Here is a 17,189-nt window from a genome sequence, read left to right on the forward strand (position 1 = left end):
CACAATTACGGTGACATTGACAGTATCCATGACGACTCAGTTGTTATCTGAGCCTGTGTGGCAACAGTTTTTGTCTAATCTGGAGCTGCCTTAGGGTCTGAAGTTTACTTGCTCCACTCTGAGTCCAGAAATGGACAGCTCTGTCCAAACACTGTCACCTCAGTGTGTGTGCGTGCGTGCGTGTCTGTCTCTGGTGTGAAGGAAGTCGAAAAAATTACAGTGATGTTGCTCTGGGCGAATTTGGCTGGCTTTAAAAGTAAATCGGTAACATCTAAAATTAAAAAGCAACCAGGGCAGGCAGTTTAAAACTGATATGATCTGTACATTTGGCAGTAGATAGAAGCTCTATGGCAGCCTCCTGGATTGGCTATAAGGCAGTTTTTTTGTAAGGTCAGTTGGAATAAAAAGGATTGCAATGGTCTTGGTGAAGAGGAGGGAGGAAAGAAATAGAATGGATGACCACCAGATGAGGGGAGTATAGGAACATGGTGGATTAACTAAAATCACAGTGACCTTGGTGACAGAAATATAACAAAACTTTATTTTTTAATTATTTAATTTGAGTTGAAACAAATCACACAGTCTGAGGCTTTTATTCACCCTGTTCTTCTCTCCACAGCTACTCGTGATGAGTCATTCTGTGTCATCGCCAATCCAGCCTTCGTGGTATACTCTTCCATTGTGTCCTTCTATGTTCCCTTCATCATCACTCTGCTGGTTTATGTGCAAATTTCCGTGGTCCTGAGGAAGCGCAGAAAACGTGTTAACACAAAGCCAAAGCAGCGTGTCTGTCAGGCTGCCGACCCTGATGTGGCCACTTCGCTGAGGGTGAGCATGCAATATGGCTGCTGTTTACGCTTTTACAAATTCAAAGTGAAATGAGATCTTTATTTTATTATGCTGTCTTTATTTTTTCCAACATTTTATTATGACGTCTTTTCCACCAATGTAAGATAAGAACGCTGTGCCCTTTGCGTTCAGTTGTTTCTTTATGAAACTGAGGTCAATCATTTTCTAAACCTCATTACACTTGATGGTTTTATATACAGGTATATATTACATAACAACATACCACAAAGTGGAAAACCCAGACAAGAAGAGAATTGATTTTCTTTGGAAAAAGAGTCGATAATATACAGAGTTTGAAAGGGCAAGGTTCAGTTACACCTAAGGCATTTTAAGTGTTCTCCATATGTAAATCATATACTCTATAAGTGGCTCAATTTATGACAACAATTTTAATCATAATGTTAGATTTACTGTTCATGTTTGCTGTTGAAAGCCATCATACAACTTTAATTACGATGGCCCTCAAGCGACCTTTTGCTTTTCTGCTTATTGATTTTTGTGACACATTGCAACTCCATGGGCTCTGCACAGGAAGCCAAGTAATGCTTTTGATCCAGTGAACTATGCTACTCATGTTCATGCATGGCTTCACCATGTGGTTTCTGCATGTGTGAATAAGTGTGTGTGTGTGTGTGTGTGTGTGTGTGTGTGTGTGTGTGTGTGTGTGTGTCTTTGTAATGGAATAGGGTCAGTGAGAACTTTTATAGCTGACATGGGAGTTTAAAAGGATAAATACTGCACATTATTGCACAATTTCATGATCTGTGATGTCATTACATGGCAGAATACTGACAGATTATGTACATAATCTTTATAAACTAACATAATTTGTACCAAATTTCACTTTGTGGGACAAGTTTGCATCATCTTGGTGGTATTACCTCATACAATGTATTACACTGTCAGGTCAATGGACTTGCAGCTGCAGCTGAAACTGCAGATCAGATTCTTGCCTAACAGCCTTTCTGTAGCAAAGCTCCTTGAGGCCTCATTTGACCCGGTAGGCTACCTGTGCTTAGACAGCCTTTTTGTCAGTTGTGCTTTCACACTGTACCCTCTCCTTGCCTGACGCAGCTTCTTTCATTCCAGGATAAGTGCACTCATCCAGAGGATGTGAGGTTGTGCACCATGATTGTTAAATCTAACGGGAGTTTTCCAGTCAACAAAAAGAAAGTGGTGTGTGCACTTTTTTTGTTCTGTAAAGGCTGAAAGCATGAGAGTTTATTATCCCTTTATTACCTGCTATTTTAAATGCCACCCATTATACAGTAACATAAATAAAAAATGGCCTGAATCCATGTTTCTGTGCTCATCCTGACCTTGCTCAGATATTCATCAAAGATGGAGTCATTGAGGGGGAAGACCTGGAGCTGGATGAGCTGAACAACAGTGGCAGCAGCCAGAGACAGAAGCAGCAGCCACAGTGTGCTCTCGGAGACACTCCAGCCACAAGCCATCAGCAACTGATGCTCAACAAGGCCGACGCCAGTCCCACCTCCACACCTCCCACACCCCCTGAGGATGGCCAGAAAGCAGAAAAGAACGGAGATCCTTCAAAGGAGGCCCTGGGGGATCCAGCACCTGTTGTGACCAAAGCCTTCCAGACGCAGGCCTTACCTAACGGCAAGACTCAGAGCTCTGTGAAAACCATGAGCAAGAGGAAGATTTCCCAGCAGAAGGAGAAAAAGGCCACTCAGATGTTAGCCATTGTCCTCGGTAAGCTAGTTCAGTATGTTTTTAACATTCACATTTGGTGTAAATTATTTTTAATAAGTGACATTAAAGTTGAACAAAATGCTGTTTAATGTGTGTATGCACATCAAAGTGGAACTGATGCTGTGCGAAAAGAAGCTTTTCCACAATCAAATAACTATTTTATCAACTTTGCACGTGCAAAACAACATGCAGTGTTTGAAACATTGAGCCAGTAGAGGATTCTGTTTAAACTCATCTAGACTAAATATTTGTTTTTCTTCTAGTTAACCACCGTGTAATCCTCTAATGTACAATATCGAAAACTATTTTTCTTTAGCACAAGCCCCAAGCATCTTTGGGTTCTTGGCTGCTACTACACATGTCTTTATTTCAATCTCAATGTTTCCTTTTTTTTGGTAAGGCCTTAAAAACAAGTGATGCAATGAAAAGAAATCATTCTGAAGACTTGTATTTTAGAGTCCAACTCCACCTGTATTTGGATGTCAAAAATGAGAGCCTGCTTCTTCTCCTATCTTTTTTTCTAATGCTCCCATTCTTTCTTTTATCTTCTCAGGTGTATTCATCATATGCTGGCTGCCATTTTTCATTACGCATATCTTGAACACCCACTGCACAAAATGCAAGGTTCCTGCTGAGATGTATAACGCTTTCACTTGGCTGGGCTACGTGAATAGTGCTGTAAATCCCATCATCTACACCACCTTCAATGTCGAGTTCAGAAAGGCATTCATTAAGATCTTGCACTGCTGAACCGCAGCATCACTTGTCTGATCAGACTGAGGGAAGAGCGATACATAAAAAGCATCTCTTCTGGCAAATACCTCATCCTGTTAAGGAAAACGCACCACAGGGGGAAACCGCGATCTGCTTTCTAAAGTATTCGAGCTGAGTGACTGAAAAAACTGACAGTGTCTTACTGAAAAGCATGTTGGCTCTATATGTGAATTGTTTCGTGGAGTCCTGTTCTCCAGATCACTGAATGTAAAACAAGAAATGTCTGTAACAATGACCTGTTTCATGGAGAAAAGAAAAATGTAACATTGTTCTCTGAAATCATCGTACTTGTTGCGTAAGGAGCCATCTGTGTATACCACACACATACAAGTTGCTAACTGCTATTTATTGTGTGTGTACTTTACGTTTTTGATGGCGGAAAAATACTGCAAATCTTATAGATATCAAGTCAGTGTTCATTGCAGTGTTAAAACTGATTTGTGAGCTCTTAATTAAAACAATTAAATTAAAACAATCTCTGATTGGAATGTTTGTTACAGACGAGACGATTTACCTGCTGTATGATGTGGCTATGCTGATATCCACATATTTGCAATTTTATAAATTTAAAAAATCATATATGACTATTATTATTATTATTATTATTATTATTATTATTATTATTATTATTATTATTATTATTATTATTGTTATTATTATTATTATTATTATTATTTGCTGTACATAGTTTTTCTTAAACATTAACTGTGATTATATGCCTGCAATGGAAATGTGATGCATGCTACACTGCTCCTCGACTTGACTTCTCATGAAATGTATGTTTAACAAAAAAAATTACAAAAGATGTCCAATAAATGAAGTGATGAGACACTGTAAAGTGCCACATGTATATCAGTGTTCACTGTGTACATACAGATACACCCACAAATGACTTAACATCACTCAGCAGCCTCTCTCTTATTCCCAGGACTGGTTCGCAGTATGAGAAATGGTGTTTACTGGAAGTAACTCTGCTGCAGTAGAGTCACTCTGTGGCAAACTAATGATCTGTATGTGGACTTTACTGCTTCCAGGTATAATCATGTGGATGTGTTCAACTCCCGAAGCAGCTCCCAGGGGTCTTTGCTGAGTAAGAATGAGGTGAACTTGGCAAAAGTGAAATAATAGATACAGTAAGGCATCTATGTGTGTTGTTTGGGGTGAAAACTCCTGCATTTCATTTCAGTTCCAACAATAAAAAAAATATGTTAATGTTTTGATGAGTATCAGCAAGAGAGTACTGTAGCTTAGTGTTATCACAGTATATGTAATTGTCCGGCAATATATTCCATTCTAGACAAAAAAAAATGTCTGCAGCAAGTGTTTTTGCTTTTTTATAAAGGGATATTTTTGGGAATCAGAGTGTAAAACACATAATTGTCCAGGTGTTTGGTGATTTCTGTTTCCAAAGTCTCACAATGATTTAGAATGCTTCCTTTAAAGACACTTTAATTTTGTTACAACATTGCGATCCCAAATTGGTTCTTTGGGTACAGAGGTATAAAACTGACTCAGGCGTATGTCACTGAATAAATAGTCTCAGTCTCTCCCATGGGATGTTTGATGCATACTATAAGAATAACAAAAAGCATTTAGGTTGGTAAGATCCACCTTGGATGCTCATGCTGTCTAAATCCCTCTTGATTCAATTTATATTTGTATATGAATTTATTCCTTTGATTGCTCTTTTACTGGTCATCTTTGTGATTTTTTTTTTTGTTATGAATTGCCTGTTTTGATAAATTAAAAATTAAATTAAAAATTGGTTATAGCCACATTGGAGTGACTGAGGCTACTTCTTCAGCACAGTGGTTCATATATCTTACAAAATAGCACTCCACAAATGCTGTCATGTACTTAATTGTCATGTACTTAATGTAAAGTTACTTTAGTTAGGTTAAGAAAGAAAAACATGGTGACAACGTACCTTAAACTAACTCAAAGTTTACTTTAGTTTCACACGGCTCCAGTCCTGTGTTTGTTGATCAATCAAACCTGCTTTATTATGTGCACTAATTCCATCTTTGCTCCCATCAATACATTGATCATTGATTGCAGCCTATTACACGTGTTATACATGAATGAGTGTCTCATGTTTATATGGCTTATCAATAAAGTGTGGTGCATTGCTTTTCCTGGTGTATGTACGAATGGCATGAGAACAGCCTGGTCTCCTCAATAACACACACCTGAGTTAGTTTAATACCTCTTTTCCTGATGACGACCCATTTTGGACTCAAAACTTTTTCTGAATGTAATAAAGTTAAAATTATTTTCAGAGAAGCATTCGACAGTGTAGCAAGTTATTTGGAGGTAGAATGTTTGTTGGAAAAGGTCATTTTGTTGTGATGGAGAAAAAAAAATAAGTTGACTAATAGAAATAAACTTTTGAAAATAAACTTTACAGTGTGGTGTTATGTCCACTTTAGGAGTCAGAATACACTGTCAGTGTCCATTGCTTATACTTAATCACTGTGTAGCAGTCCCTTATTCTGTGGTACTTGCTGTCATTTCCATTTTCCCAATTCATTGTAGCTGGATGCAATAGTGCAGAGCTAATTGCAGGATTATTTAGATCACCTGTTGCACAGGGTGTGGGGACTGACTCCTCGTTAAGAAGTGAGAGCAGCTTGGTGCATTTTCCTCTGACTAATCAGGGTGTGTCAACAGTCTTTCTGGGGGCTTAAGAGAGGCAAGGAAATGCAAAGTCAGGACACTGATCTTTCCTCAATTGAATGCAGGCCTCATGTTACCAGATACTGTGAGAAAGAAACTCTGGTCTCTGGGCCCTTTCAGACAGTCCCTTTAAGGTGATTTTGTGCATTTTGAAACCTAAGGGGAGGGAATGCTATAGCTTTTACACTCGGTCACCTGCATCATGGCAGTTCTTAGTGTCTTCATGCAAGATTTTTTACATGCTTAATGTTGACCTAGAACCGCAGGCTTTATATAGTGATTTTGTTATTGCTTTATTTTAATGAGACCAAATATAACCCCTACCCCCATTTATGAACAACAGTTCTGAAAAATTCATATTCTTGAAGAAACATTATTAAGTAGGTATTTTCTGTGTGACCGGTCTTGAGATTAGTTTCTACAAGTGACTACTTGTAATATAATGTGGTTGGGAATCAGTTCTCAGAACCAGCTGAGGTGTGGAGAATCGCCAGCACAACTCAAGTGTAACATCAGTCTTTGTGAGGACTGAATTCAGTCCAAAGACAGTTTAGCATTGCATCATTTTCAGGAAAAAAAAATTACAGAACAGCAAGATACAGGATCAGAGCCAGCAACAACATCAATAAGAACAACATAGTATTGTAGTTCCTGTAATGGTGTGAGCAATCACAGAGTCCAACCCCGATGACAGATGTAACAGAATAAAATGTTCTCACTTTTCAAGGCAATTCATCAGTTGTTGTGAGAGCTGCTGCTGCTCAAAGAGGGTTCTCCGGAAAAGCAGGCGACCCATTTTTTGTTGTGATGTGTTTGAATTGAAAGAAACTAAAATGTTTTGCACTGATGAATAGATGTCAGAGGACCTAAAAGTTTTTCACCAGTCCAGCAGCAGTAAATGACTACAGTGCAATGGGGAAAGAAGTACTCATATTTGTATATACTAAATTAGTTAAGGCTGTAGCTGTGAAGGAAAGAGAGTTAGATCTGACGTTGTGTTAACATCACAAAGACAGCCTGTCACTCAAGCATCCCCACTCTTTGGCCCTTAAAATATAACCGTGAGTTATTTAAAAAAAAGCAAGTCACCCCCCCTACTGACATTTCACCATGAGTATCTAAAGGGATTATACCTGTTTTGAAGCCGGACATAAGTGGCCATTCAGTGAACTGCACTTTTTGGCACTTCCGCATTGGCTTCATTTTTCAGGCTCTGAGGCTGTTGCTGTTTGTTTTTTGTTGATGTTAATGTTAATGTTAATTGTTAGGTTTTTTTTTGCAAGGAGAGATATATCTTAAGCTAGACCAAATAAATGTTAGCTTTGCTTAGCATGAACACTGAAAACAAAAGAAAAATGGCATTTTGCAGACGTTGGATTTTGTTTTCCATACACAATGGCTAAATGTTGTTAATCCGCCAGCTCTGGTGTGTCCAGTCTTTGTGATAAACAAACTTTCATCTGGTGCCACCCTTAAACGGACAAATGAGAGTGATATTGATCTTCTTATCCAACACTCAGCCAGTAAATAAAATAGTTAATGTATTTCCCAAAATGTTAAACCATTCCTTTAACTAGAATTACAGATTATTTGTGATGGTGAGGTGGGATGAAGGTTATTGTTTTAACCTTAACCTTAAAGACTTGGTAGCAGTTGCATTTTCTTGTCTGCCGAAGTACAGGGAATAAAAGCTGTTGTAGATTCCTGATTACAATACAAAACCTAACTTCTTTTAATGTCCGCTTTTCTAAATTGAACAACAGCAGAATCAGAAGTGAAGGTGTTGTTGGTTTCACTGAGCCCCTGCAGGCAGCACCTGACTTATACGGTGTACTTTGTGACACAGCTTAATGGACTTGCACCATCTCTTTGGACATTTGGATTTTATTTGCCCCCTGGTAAAAAATATCAGAGCAAGGTTGTTACGTAAGAGCCAGAACACAGTTTTTTTTTATGACAAAGAAAAAAACTATGTTCTCTGTTAACACAGTCAATGAAATGCAATTTGGTGCCTCATATTTCACTATAGGTGCTCCCACTGGGACACCAGGAGGTTTAAAGCTTACTGTGTAAAAAGTATATCCTATTGTACTATTCTGTCATATACACTCCTCTTACAGCATGGTTTATGTGTCTGCTTTACTGGCACAGATCCATATATGATCCTTTTGTAATTCTCTCTGCTATAAATGGATCTCCCATAGACCTGTGTGACACATGTAGTATTCCCATAATGAAATCCCTGGGGGGAAATTTCCACACACTGGACCAGCTCCATTCATGTCTGGCGCTTACTGTGTCTTGGCACTGCTCCCATTTTCATTGCCACTGAATAATTTTAATTAGCTGCTGTACTCTTTAACAATTTGTAAGTCCTTTTATTTATGAATATCTTGGCTTGTCAATTAGTCGAAATCAAGCATGCATAACATGCACAAAGCTACTGTAAAGCCCTAAAGGACTCCATTTTAATTTCTTGATGATTTTGGGGGCTATTCATATCTTTTGGGTTTGTGGAGTCTTTGTCAGGTAAAACGTATCAACACATAACTGTTATTGACCTGCATTATGTCCCTGACTTTGGTATCCATTAATAAATTAACTTGAGATTTAACACCAGAATCACATCTGACTCTATAAATAGTAAGAACTTACACAGTGAATGCAAGAATCACACGCTGCAATTCACACTGACAAACACAGGCGAGGAGACAAAGACACACTCTGACACATATAGAAACATGTTTAGGGATTATTTCTCACAATGCTCAAGAGCTTAAATTGTAATGCTGTCTTTTTGTACTCATTCTTTTTTTTTGTCAGTCTGTAAACTGCTGTGGTTTTGACCCCTCTCTTATCATTGTTGCTGTGGGGCCAGCTCCATGTTTCTGATTACATCCGGAGAAATCTCTTGAAGGCTGGCCAACGTGCCCTCAGTGTCACTCTCTCTGCAGCCCTCAAGGGCTCCAATTCAAGCAGCATTGATATACTGAAGCTCTATTTCAACCGGTGTTACCTACAACACAGGCCCACACTCATGAGATACGTCCACACAAACTTTCAAGGCCCTGTCCATCTCTGGCCCGTCTTTTAATGCCTCTATCATTCCACGTGTCCAAGCAGTGGTGCTCATCAGTGATTTATAACGATACACACTATATCATTATTCCTGCTGTAAGGAATATCAATAGGCAATGTCGATCACAAAGGGGTAGCCTTGGATGTGCATGAAGGGAAATGCTGCAGCACAAAACAGAATCCTGAAGGAAAGACTTCCTTATCTGTCTTCCCCTTCTCTTCCCACTTCAGTCTCCAGTGGGGGTTTTCCCTTGTCACCTCTGCATAGTCTCTGGTTATGTGGAGCTCAGTGACAGGCACGTCCAAAAATAGTCCCAGAGGTTGGCGAAGAAGAGTTCAAACAGAGGTGGGACACAACATCACTGCTGTTCAAGCAATATGGAAACTCTTAATAACCTGAATCATGATAGCTTGCCTGAATTATTAAAATATTCCTTAAGCAAAGGACTAAGTCCTTGAGAATGATTACTGCTGGACCATACACCAGTGGCATTTATTATCTGCCTGGACCCTGCAGGATGTGTGCTTAGGGAGACAAAGCAGCACAATATGGTAATATCTGGCTTTGGAGAATTTATCCTTAAAAGTCTAATAGTGCCAAACTACATTGTTCTACCTGCTCAGGAGACACAAAGTGCAAATGTAAAACAGGTTACTTTGTCATAAGTATTCATTGCATTCATCCATTTGCTTACTTATTTATTTAGTTAATTTAATTCCCCAATTTTCATGTGTTAAAACACCACTCAGTACTCACTCTGTGGTACTGCACTGGTAGAGGCCAAGAAATATCTTGTTTCTAATATAGTCCTCACAAGAGAATCTGTGAAATAACAACCTGTTCTCATTTCAAACTTGTAAAATAGCAGCGCTGTCAGTGCTTTTGGTATGAGTGCGCAACGACAAAAGGGACCTTTCACCTGTGCATGAAGTCAGGTGAGAACCCAGCCAAGCAGAATTAGTTTAAGTGTTAATATATGCTTGCAGATGGCTGCGTTCTCATAAAGCGCCCAGGTGCAACGTCACTTGAGAATGCATCCATCACCTGCATTTGCATTTGTTGATGTCCCAGCAGTGGTTGCCATGTGCTGTTCTTACCTAAACACAGCCAGGTGCCACATCATCCCAATATTTGCATTTGTCGACATCATTGTTGCAGCATCCTGGGGCGTATAGATGAAGAAGGATACCTAATTTGAAATATGTAAATTAATGGCACATGCACTGACAAAGCTGCAACATGTTATTAGTTGGGATGAGAACATGCTTGCAATGACAAATATATTACGGAATATTGGCTCAAATGGTTAGTTGGGAGGGGGGCCTCTGAAGTATTTCCAACTCAGACTTTTGCTGAGAAATTATTTTAGGCCACAGTTAATTACACAATGCAGAATTGTCCAATACTGTTTGTAAACATGCCTGCCAGTGAAAGTAAGTACCCAACCCAAAATTCTTTCTCCTTTGGTGTCTTTTGCCTTGTCGTATTGGCTTTTTTATACTACCTCACACTTCTAGTGGGGTCAGAAGTGATGATTAAGATGGATTACTTCTTTGTGAGTCTAGAGCCCACATTGTTTTTTAGAAAAATCAGGTCATCAGTTAATTTAATTTTTTGATTCAATTTGAAAGATGGAAAATTCAAGAAATCAAGAATTTTTTTTTTTTTTTTTTTAATTTATTTATTCATGATTTATTTCATTTTAATTATTTTGTTGTGGATATTAAAAAATATACCAAATAAGAAATACAGAATCAAGTTTTATATGGTATCTTTGTTGTGTGGATTTTTGTTACTTAACAGTACATGTGTGCAGTAAGTCATGAAAACTGCAAAGGCATGCCCCTTGCCAAAGCAAACGGAGCAAAAAGGAAATCTGTCAGATTTGAATGATTTCTGAGGGGATTTACTGCTGATGACATATACTGACCTTCACTTTTGGGTTCACCTGTGATGGTAGACAGCCTGCAGCCTGTGCAAGAAGCATATTATGCATTAGAAGACTCAAGAGAAGCAGGCTCTGACAGGCAAAGCATTGTAATATTTTTTTTTCTTTGTTTTAATATGTGTAACAGAGCTATTGAAACTGCACCCTTTATTACCATGACCGTTACATCTATGAGCAGCACTACAAGAGGTCAGAAGTGGTCATTAGTGTCAGTGGGAGAACTTAAGCTGCTGGAGGTGTTGTGTGCTGTGTGATAATTGGGTAACATTATATTTGAAACATCTATTATATTCATTACTACTAATTAGCTCACTATTACCATTGTTATAATGTGATTTTTTAAAATTGTGTTGCTATTAGTTAGACACTTTGGTCTGCCTACACTAATTATGAAGGAGTTGATATGGCATTTGAAGAAGGCCCCTTTGAAGCACAGCAGCCCCTGCACTCTTATCATCTTTCATGCTCCAATGAGATGCTTGCACCACTTTGAACTGCTCTTACTGTGACCTTTTTGAAAAATGTGTTTGTTGCAGCAGCTATCCAACAGCTTGAGCACCCCTCTAACTAAACTAAGGCAATTATTTTTTCGAACCTCATGATTCTCACACACATTAATCTTTTTTTAATCTCTCCACTAAAGCAATGATGGCTGTAACAGAACTTGAAAGAGATGAAAAAATGAAGCAACTCACAGGGAGAGGGGGCTTGGGACATCCACTGGTTACAGTTTTCTTAAAGTTTTTAAATGTTTGTCAATCATATGTGATAACCTTTATGTCTTTCAGTGAATGTTGCTCTTTAGCAATAATGGCTGGGATTAGATATGAATAAACATGAGGGAAACTGGAAATGAACGTGCATAATTGAATCTGAATTCTAATCTAAATTCATAAAAAAGTTTAAATACTTACCACCTTAATTAAAAATAATTTCTTGATGGATTCATGTTTGCATTGAACATTTCCTGCTTGATCTAATAATATCGTGAGGTGTTTGTCAAGATGAATGGTAATTGTGCTATTCACACTGATGAAAAATAGACAAAAGGATCGAACCTGCAGATATAAGATGAAAAGAAACTGTAATTCTTCGAACATCTGCAAAGGATAAGATGCACCCTAACTGTACTGCCATGCAAATAGCATCTCTGTGCTCCTTATACTATTTGCACATATTTAAATGAGGTAATCTGCATACGTTTGGCACAAATTGGCCCCATTCTAAGTCAATGAGCCTCACAGCAAAATCATTCCAGCTCACAGATATCAGCGCTAATAGTCACACACACTAAAAGTGAAATTATAAGTGTCTTCTGAGAGTTGGTGGTAACTGCATTTATAAGGGTTGTCAGGCCCAGACTTTCCACTGATCATGGCAGCAGTGATTGTAGCTAGGCAAAGATATCATCAGGCCAAGTATGCAACTCATCAGTCAGGACCTGCAGCTCGCGGCCTGAAATTGTTAGTTTTCCTCAACAAATTGCACCTAAAAGCAAACTGCACACAGCTGCAAAATTTCATGGACTCGTTGGTGCTTTGACATCATTAGAGCTATATTTTGTCAGATGGACCTTGAGACGGGTGATAGCGGTTGCAATTCATGGTGCTATCAGCAGCTGCAATCCATTCTTTGTGAAATTTGCTCCTGAGACTTACGCATTTTTAGAAGAAGATAAGCAGTGGCAATCATGATGCTATTAGGCAGGAAGCAGTCCCTTTTCCACAGTGGCAGCAGCAAATCAATTGGTGAAAGCAAGGTAAAAGTAGTAAAAGTGTCAAACAAGAACACAGTGAAGCTTCAAAATGTGGATGTTGTTCAATCTCAAACTGTGCCTGAGGGGGAGAAATTATAAGACAAGGAAAATATTGCATTGGATATGATTGGGCTAATATGCTTCATGTCTTGTTTCTTCTCTGATTGTGCAGCTTGGCTTGATATGCATGGCAGTATGATGTTGAAAGCACATGACTGAAGTGAAGTTTAGTTGAGTTTTGTTAACTCACCCCTCTTCACTTCCATCCTCTTTCTAACCAATTGATTCGACCTTGCTCTTGTTTGATGTGGTGGAGGTCTGTGAAGTCACTTATTATCATTAATCCCCCTAGGTAGAGTATCAATCAAATGTTAACACAATATATCAAATCAAAGGCCTGAGATTGCTATAGGAGCAGAGGGACATGCTGTTAATTGTGATCTGGGTGAAGGTGTGAGATTGGAGAGCTCCCTTGGTGCAGATACTCATAATCACATCCTTGGTGAGATGAGTCCTCTGTCTCCACTTTAGCTCTGTTTAATGTGTTCCACTTTCTGCTTTTGCACAACACTCCCCATTGTCTTTCTCTCTCTTCACTTCTCTTTGCAATCACAGGCAGGGGAAGCAATTTGAGTGCACCTGCCGTACGCAAATAGAAAATAATCAAAACTTATTTGTATGTGTTAGTTGTATTCTTTTAGTTAGTCAATTAGTTAGTTTATGAGATGACAATACTTCACCCAAAACTAAAAATGGCCTGTGTTGGAATGTCCTGTCTTTTTTACCCATCCTCTTATCCAACCTGCCTCCTCACATGGACTTTTACTCATTATACTACTTCCTTATTTGCTCCCATCAGCTCATTAGTCACATGATCACAACCTTCCCAAATATGTGGGTTATATAATTGAGACATAATATATAATGCTGAGTTCACACTGGATGAACTCGATTTTTTACGCATCTTGCTTTTGGCACCTGTGTTGAGCAGTCAGACCATTTATACCAGATGCAGCTCACGATCTGCAGCAATAGTTTCAGTGTCTGGTCTTTTTTCTGCAAGCTGTGAGCGAATCTGAAATGAAAACACACTAAATACTCTATTATTAACGATATAAATGCTATGTTGGAGATGACATGGAATATTTGATCATGAAAAATGATAAAATATATGCAATATATATATGCATATATATTCAAAAGCTTCCATAATGCCTGTGAGTTTTGTCTGCAGAGAGGGAGAGAGACACACACAGCGATGGACACACACAAACTCACTGATACATACATATAGCCGGAGACACACAAGCAGGGACAGAGTGACGAGGACAGAGCGCTCCTTGTAATTAGAAAGGAGCAGAGAAGGAGAAATCGCTGCTGACCGGTGTGGAGAAATGCGCTCCTAGTGTGAACAGCCAAGCGACTGCTGATGGACAGCAGCGTGCCAATTAACTCATCAGGGTGCTTCTGTGTCCAGTGTAAACCCAGTGCAAGAATTACAGTGGATTACTTTTTGTAGGTATATGTACACACAGTGGAGTGTTTAGTGAAAATATAGTATTTTTAACTACTTTGACAACTTTTCTCTCTACTCCCCTGAGTGCTGAAGACTTTTGTGCGTTGGAAAATCACAAATAGAGAAAATCTGGTCAAACTTTTTTTCTGATGGGGAGTTGGTGTTGTCATGGCCTCAGTTTATCTAAAATCCTGCCTATGGCCCTGGCTCCCAGCTCATCTATCCAGTAATCAGCATTGACAGTTACCCTTTCCACTTGAGTGTGAATCAAGGAGGAGTTAACTGACCCTCCTTATCTCACCAAATATAAACTGAGATCATTATTTCTCATTGAGTAATTGATCACAGACATGTAAAATAAAAGCAGAGAGAGTTTAAAAGAGTTCATTAATATCCATTGGACGACGACTGGTCCTCATGCCATGCACACTTTGGGTCTTTTAAAGGTCCTAAGCATGAGGTTTGAGAGCCTTTGCCAGCTTTGTCAGTTATCGACCCAAAAGACCACATCAGCATACTTTTGGCTGAGGCATCACAGATACAGCCCGGCTGTCATTAAGAATGAGTGATTTACCACAACATAACTGGTACCTAGTTATGTATGCATGTGACAACCTGAAACAGAAAAAAAGAGATTAACATCTACACTGTGTCTAATTAAAGGGTTTAGGGTCTTTCCAATAGTTTAACACACCAGTCTCACCTTAATTTACGCTTGTATTGAATATATTGATTTATTTTTTTCTTCTAGATCCCAGCTTTACAACTGGTGTGAAGAGGTCTGAAAGGGTTATAGCAGATAAGCTATTCTCAATTTATATTTCTTCTTGCAAATAATGTCAGAGGGGCTTTTAGTGGTACTTTTGAAGGCAATTTGGCCCAATTTTAAAGGAATTTTCTAAAGTATAAGATATGACCTTTTTTGTGACTATAGAGTAAAGTAAAATAAGGGGGCTACGGGGTTATCAGCACAGCTAAAATAAGCCATCATGTGCGATTACAGGACTACTTTTATAAGTGTGAAGCTTTCTGTGGATTTTTGCAGGATATAAAATGTATGCCACCTGCAAACAACCAAAACACTGAAGACATGGTGCAATAGGGCTGCTAGCATGCTGTCTTCACTTACTGCCATGGGGGAGGGCGGCTTTTCACAACACAAACTGATGCACTACGTCACACTCTCAGGTTACTCACAAGGCCACAACCCTTAAAGGGGAGGGTGAGCCGATACCAACAGTCTATGATGTAACTTTAGAGCCTGTAGAAAAAAAAATATTATTAACAGGCCGTACAGGACAAACTGAATCTTGCAGGTTTATATTTTATGAAAGCAACCTGGAGAATTACCCTCACTGCCTGTTGTTATAGTATACAGTAACTGTATAGTCATTGGCTATATGATACTGGAAAGTTAAGGGATGATGGGTAAAACCTATACGAGTGCCTTCTCAGGTGGGATACTTAAGATTTGTAGCATAGTTGTGTGTATTTAGGGCTCGAATACAGCTCAGCTCAGCCTGTGACTCTAGAACATTTCTTATCAAAATCTTAGCTGAATCATGCTGTGTCATCATGTATCTTTGAAATGCTGTCCTATCTCGTGCAGTGCAGTAAATATCTGCCCAGGCCTACGTGCATGCTGTTTGACATGCCTGCATGCCATTCCTTGCTCAATAATGCATACAGTGAGTGACTGAGGAGCCTGTTAAGAGTGACAGGAAGTGAGCAGCGGCAGCATCAACTGATGCTTCAAGGCGTGTTGTTTTAAGGGCAGGAGAGGCTTGTGCTGAAAACGATTCTTGTTAATCTACAAAGGTTGAATGTAATCTTTACTGAAGCCTGAAGGACAAGAGGTGGAGGAAGGAGGAAATGAAAACAGATACATATCAGAGTGATGTTTAATTCACTGTTGGTTCAGTCCTCCTGGCAGCTTGTCCAAGGAGAGAATTGTTTGGACGTTATAATATTGCAATCTCCAACACACTCGCTCTACAGCAGCAATATATCTTTTTGTCATTAATTTCTAGCATTATACTTTACAAGTGCCCTGCCTTACATTTCTCTTTCTTTTTGTTTATTTATGGTTAAGTTTGTGTACAAATAAATACATATAGAAACAGTAAAAACACCTATTAAACATGATGCCCAAGTTCAGCCCCACAACGGTTCTCACTTACACCCCTGAAGGGCTGATTGATGTAATGTGAGACCCCAGTGGTCAGATGCTAGAGACATTGGGCACATTCCTTAGGTTCATTTCAGTTATTATGTAAAGCAGAGTTCTTATTTATTTATAATTGGACATTAACTTCAGAATATTTCACCTACAGTATGTATTTATTTATTTATTTATTTATTTATTTATTTAGGGCAGAAAATCCATTCCCTTAATTGGTCAGAGTAAAAATTAAGTAATCTAAACATGCTACTCTTGAGTCAAAAGCTCCATAATTGCCTTTCTCATTACTCTATTACAGTCTTGGGGAAGAAAAGCTGTGAACTATTGTCAAATGATATGAAAGTGCTGACGACATACATTTTCTGTGTTTATGTCTGTGTAGAAGCTGTTTATTTAGATATCTCACTGTTATGATAATTAACTATCATTTTGCAGTCACTGAGCCTGAGACTAAATGGGCTGTGGTGTTTAATTGCCCCTTAAAAAAACTACGCAACAATAAAAAATTAAAATAAATCTTTATGGTTGTACAGTAGAGCTAATTTTCTTTGCAGTAATGTCTTGGAAATATCCAGATCTACAGCCCACAAGCCAAACATTTGCAAGTGCATCATGTCGTAGACGCTGTTATTTCAGTTGCAAAGCCCAGAGCCTTAAGACCAACTAACAAACAAATGAGCCACAGAGAGAATA

General features: G+C 38.7%; 1 protein-coding gene across 1 annotated transcript in view; it reads left to right on the forward strand.

Moving 5' to 3' along the window:
- drd2a (dopamine receptor D2a) overlaps window positions 1–5,731 on the forward strand; it is a 59,620-nt gene extending 53,889 nt beyond the window's left edge. Inside the window, exons 5-8 of the mRNA XM_042486717.2 lie at window positions 620–828; window positions 1,939–2,025; window positions 2,178–2,565; window positions 3,119–5,731. Of these exons, the coding sequence (XP_042342651.2) occupies window positions 620–828; window positions 1,939–2,025; window positions 2,178–2,565; window positions 3,119–3,315 (881 nt within the window). The 3' untranslated portion in view covers window positions 3,316–5,731. The remainder of the gene's footprint in view (window positions 1–619; window positions 829–1,938; window positions 2,026–2,177; window positions 2,566–3,118) is intronic.
- The last annotated feature ends 11,458 nt before the right edge of the window (window positions 5,732–17,189 follow it).

The sequence above is a fragment of the Plectropomus leopardus genome, chromosome 6 (assembly GCF_026936395.1).
Source record: "Plectropomus leopardus strain MGB_pleo_1.0 chromosome 6, ASM2693639v1, whole genome shotgun sequence".
Taxonomy (NCBI): Eukaryota; Metazoa; Chordata; class Actinopteri; order Perciformes; family Serranidae; genus Plectropomus; species Plectropomus leopardus.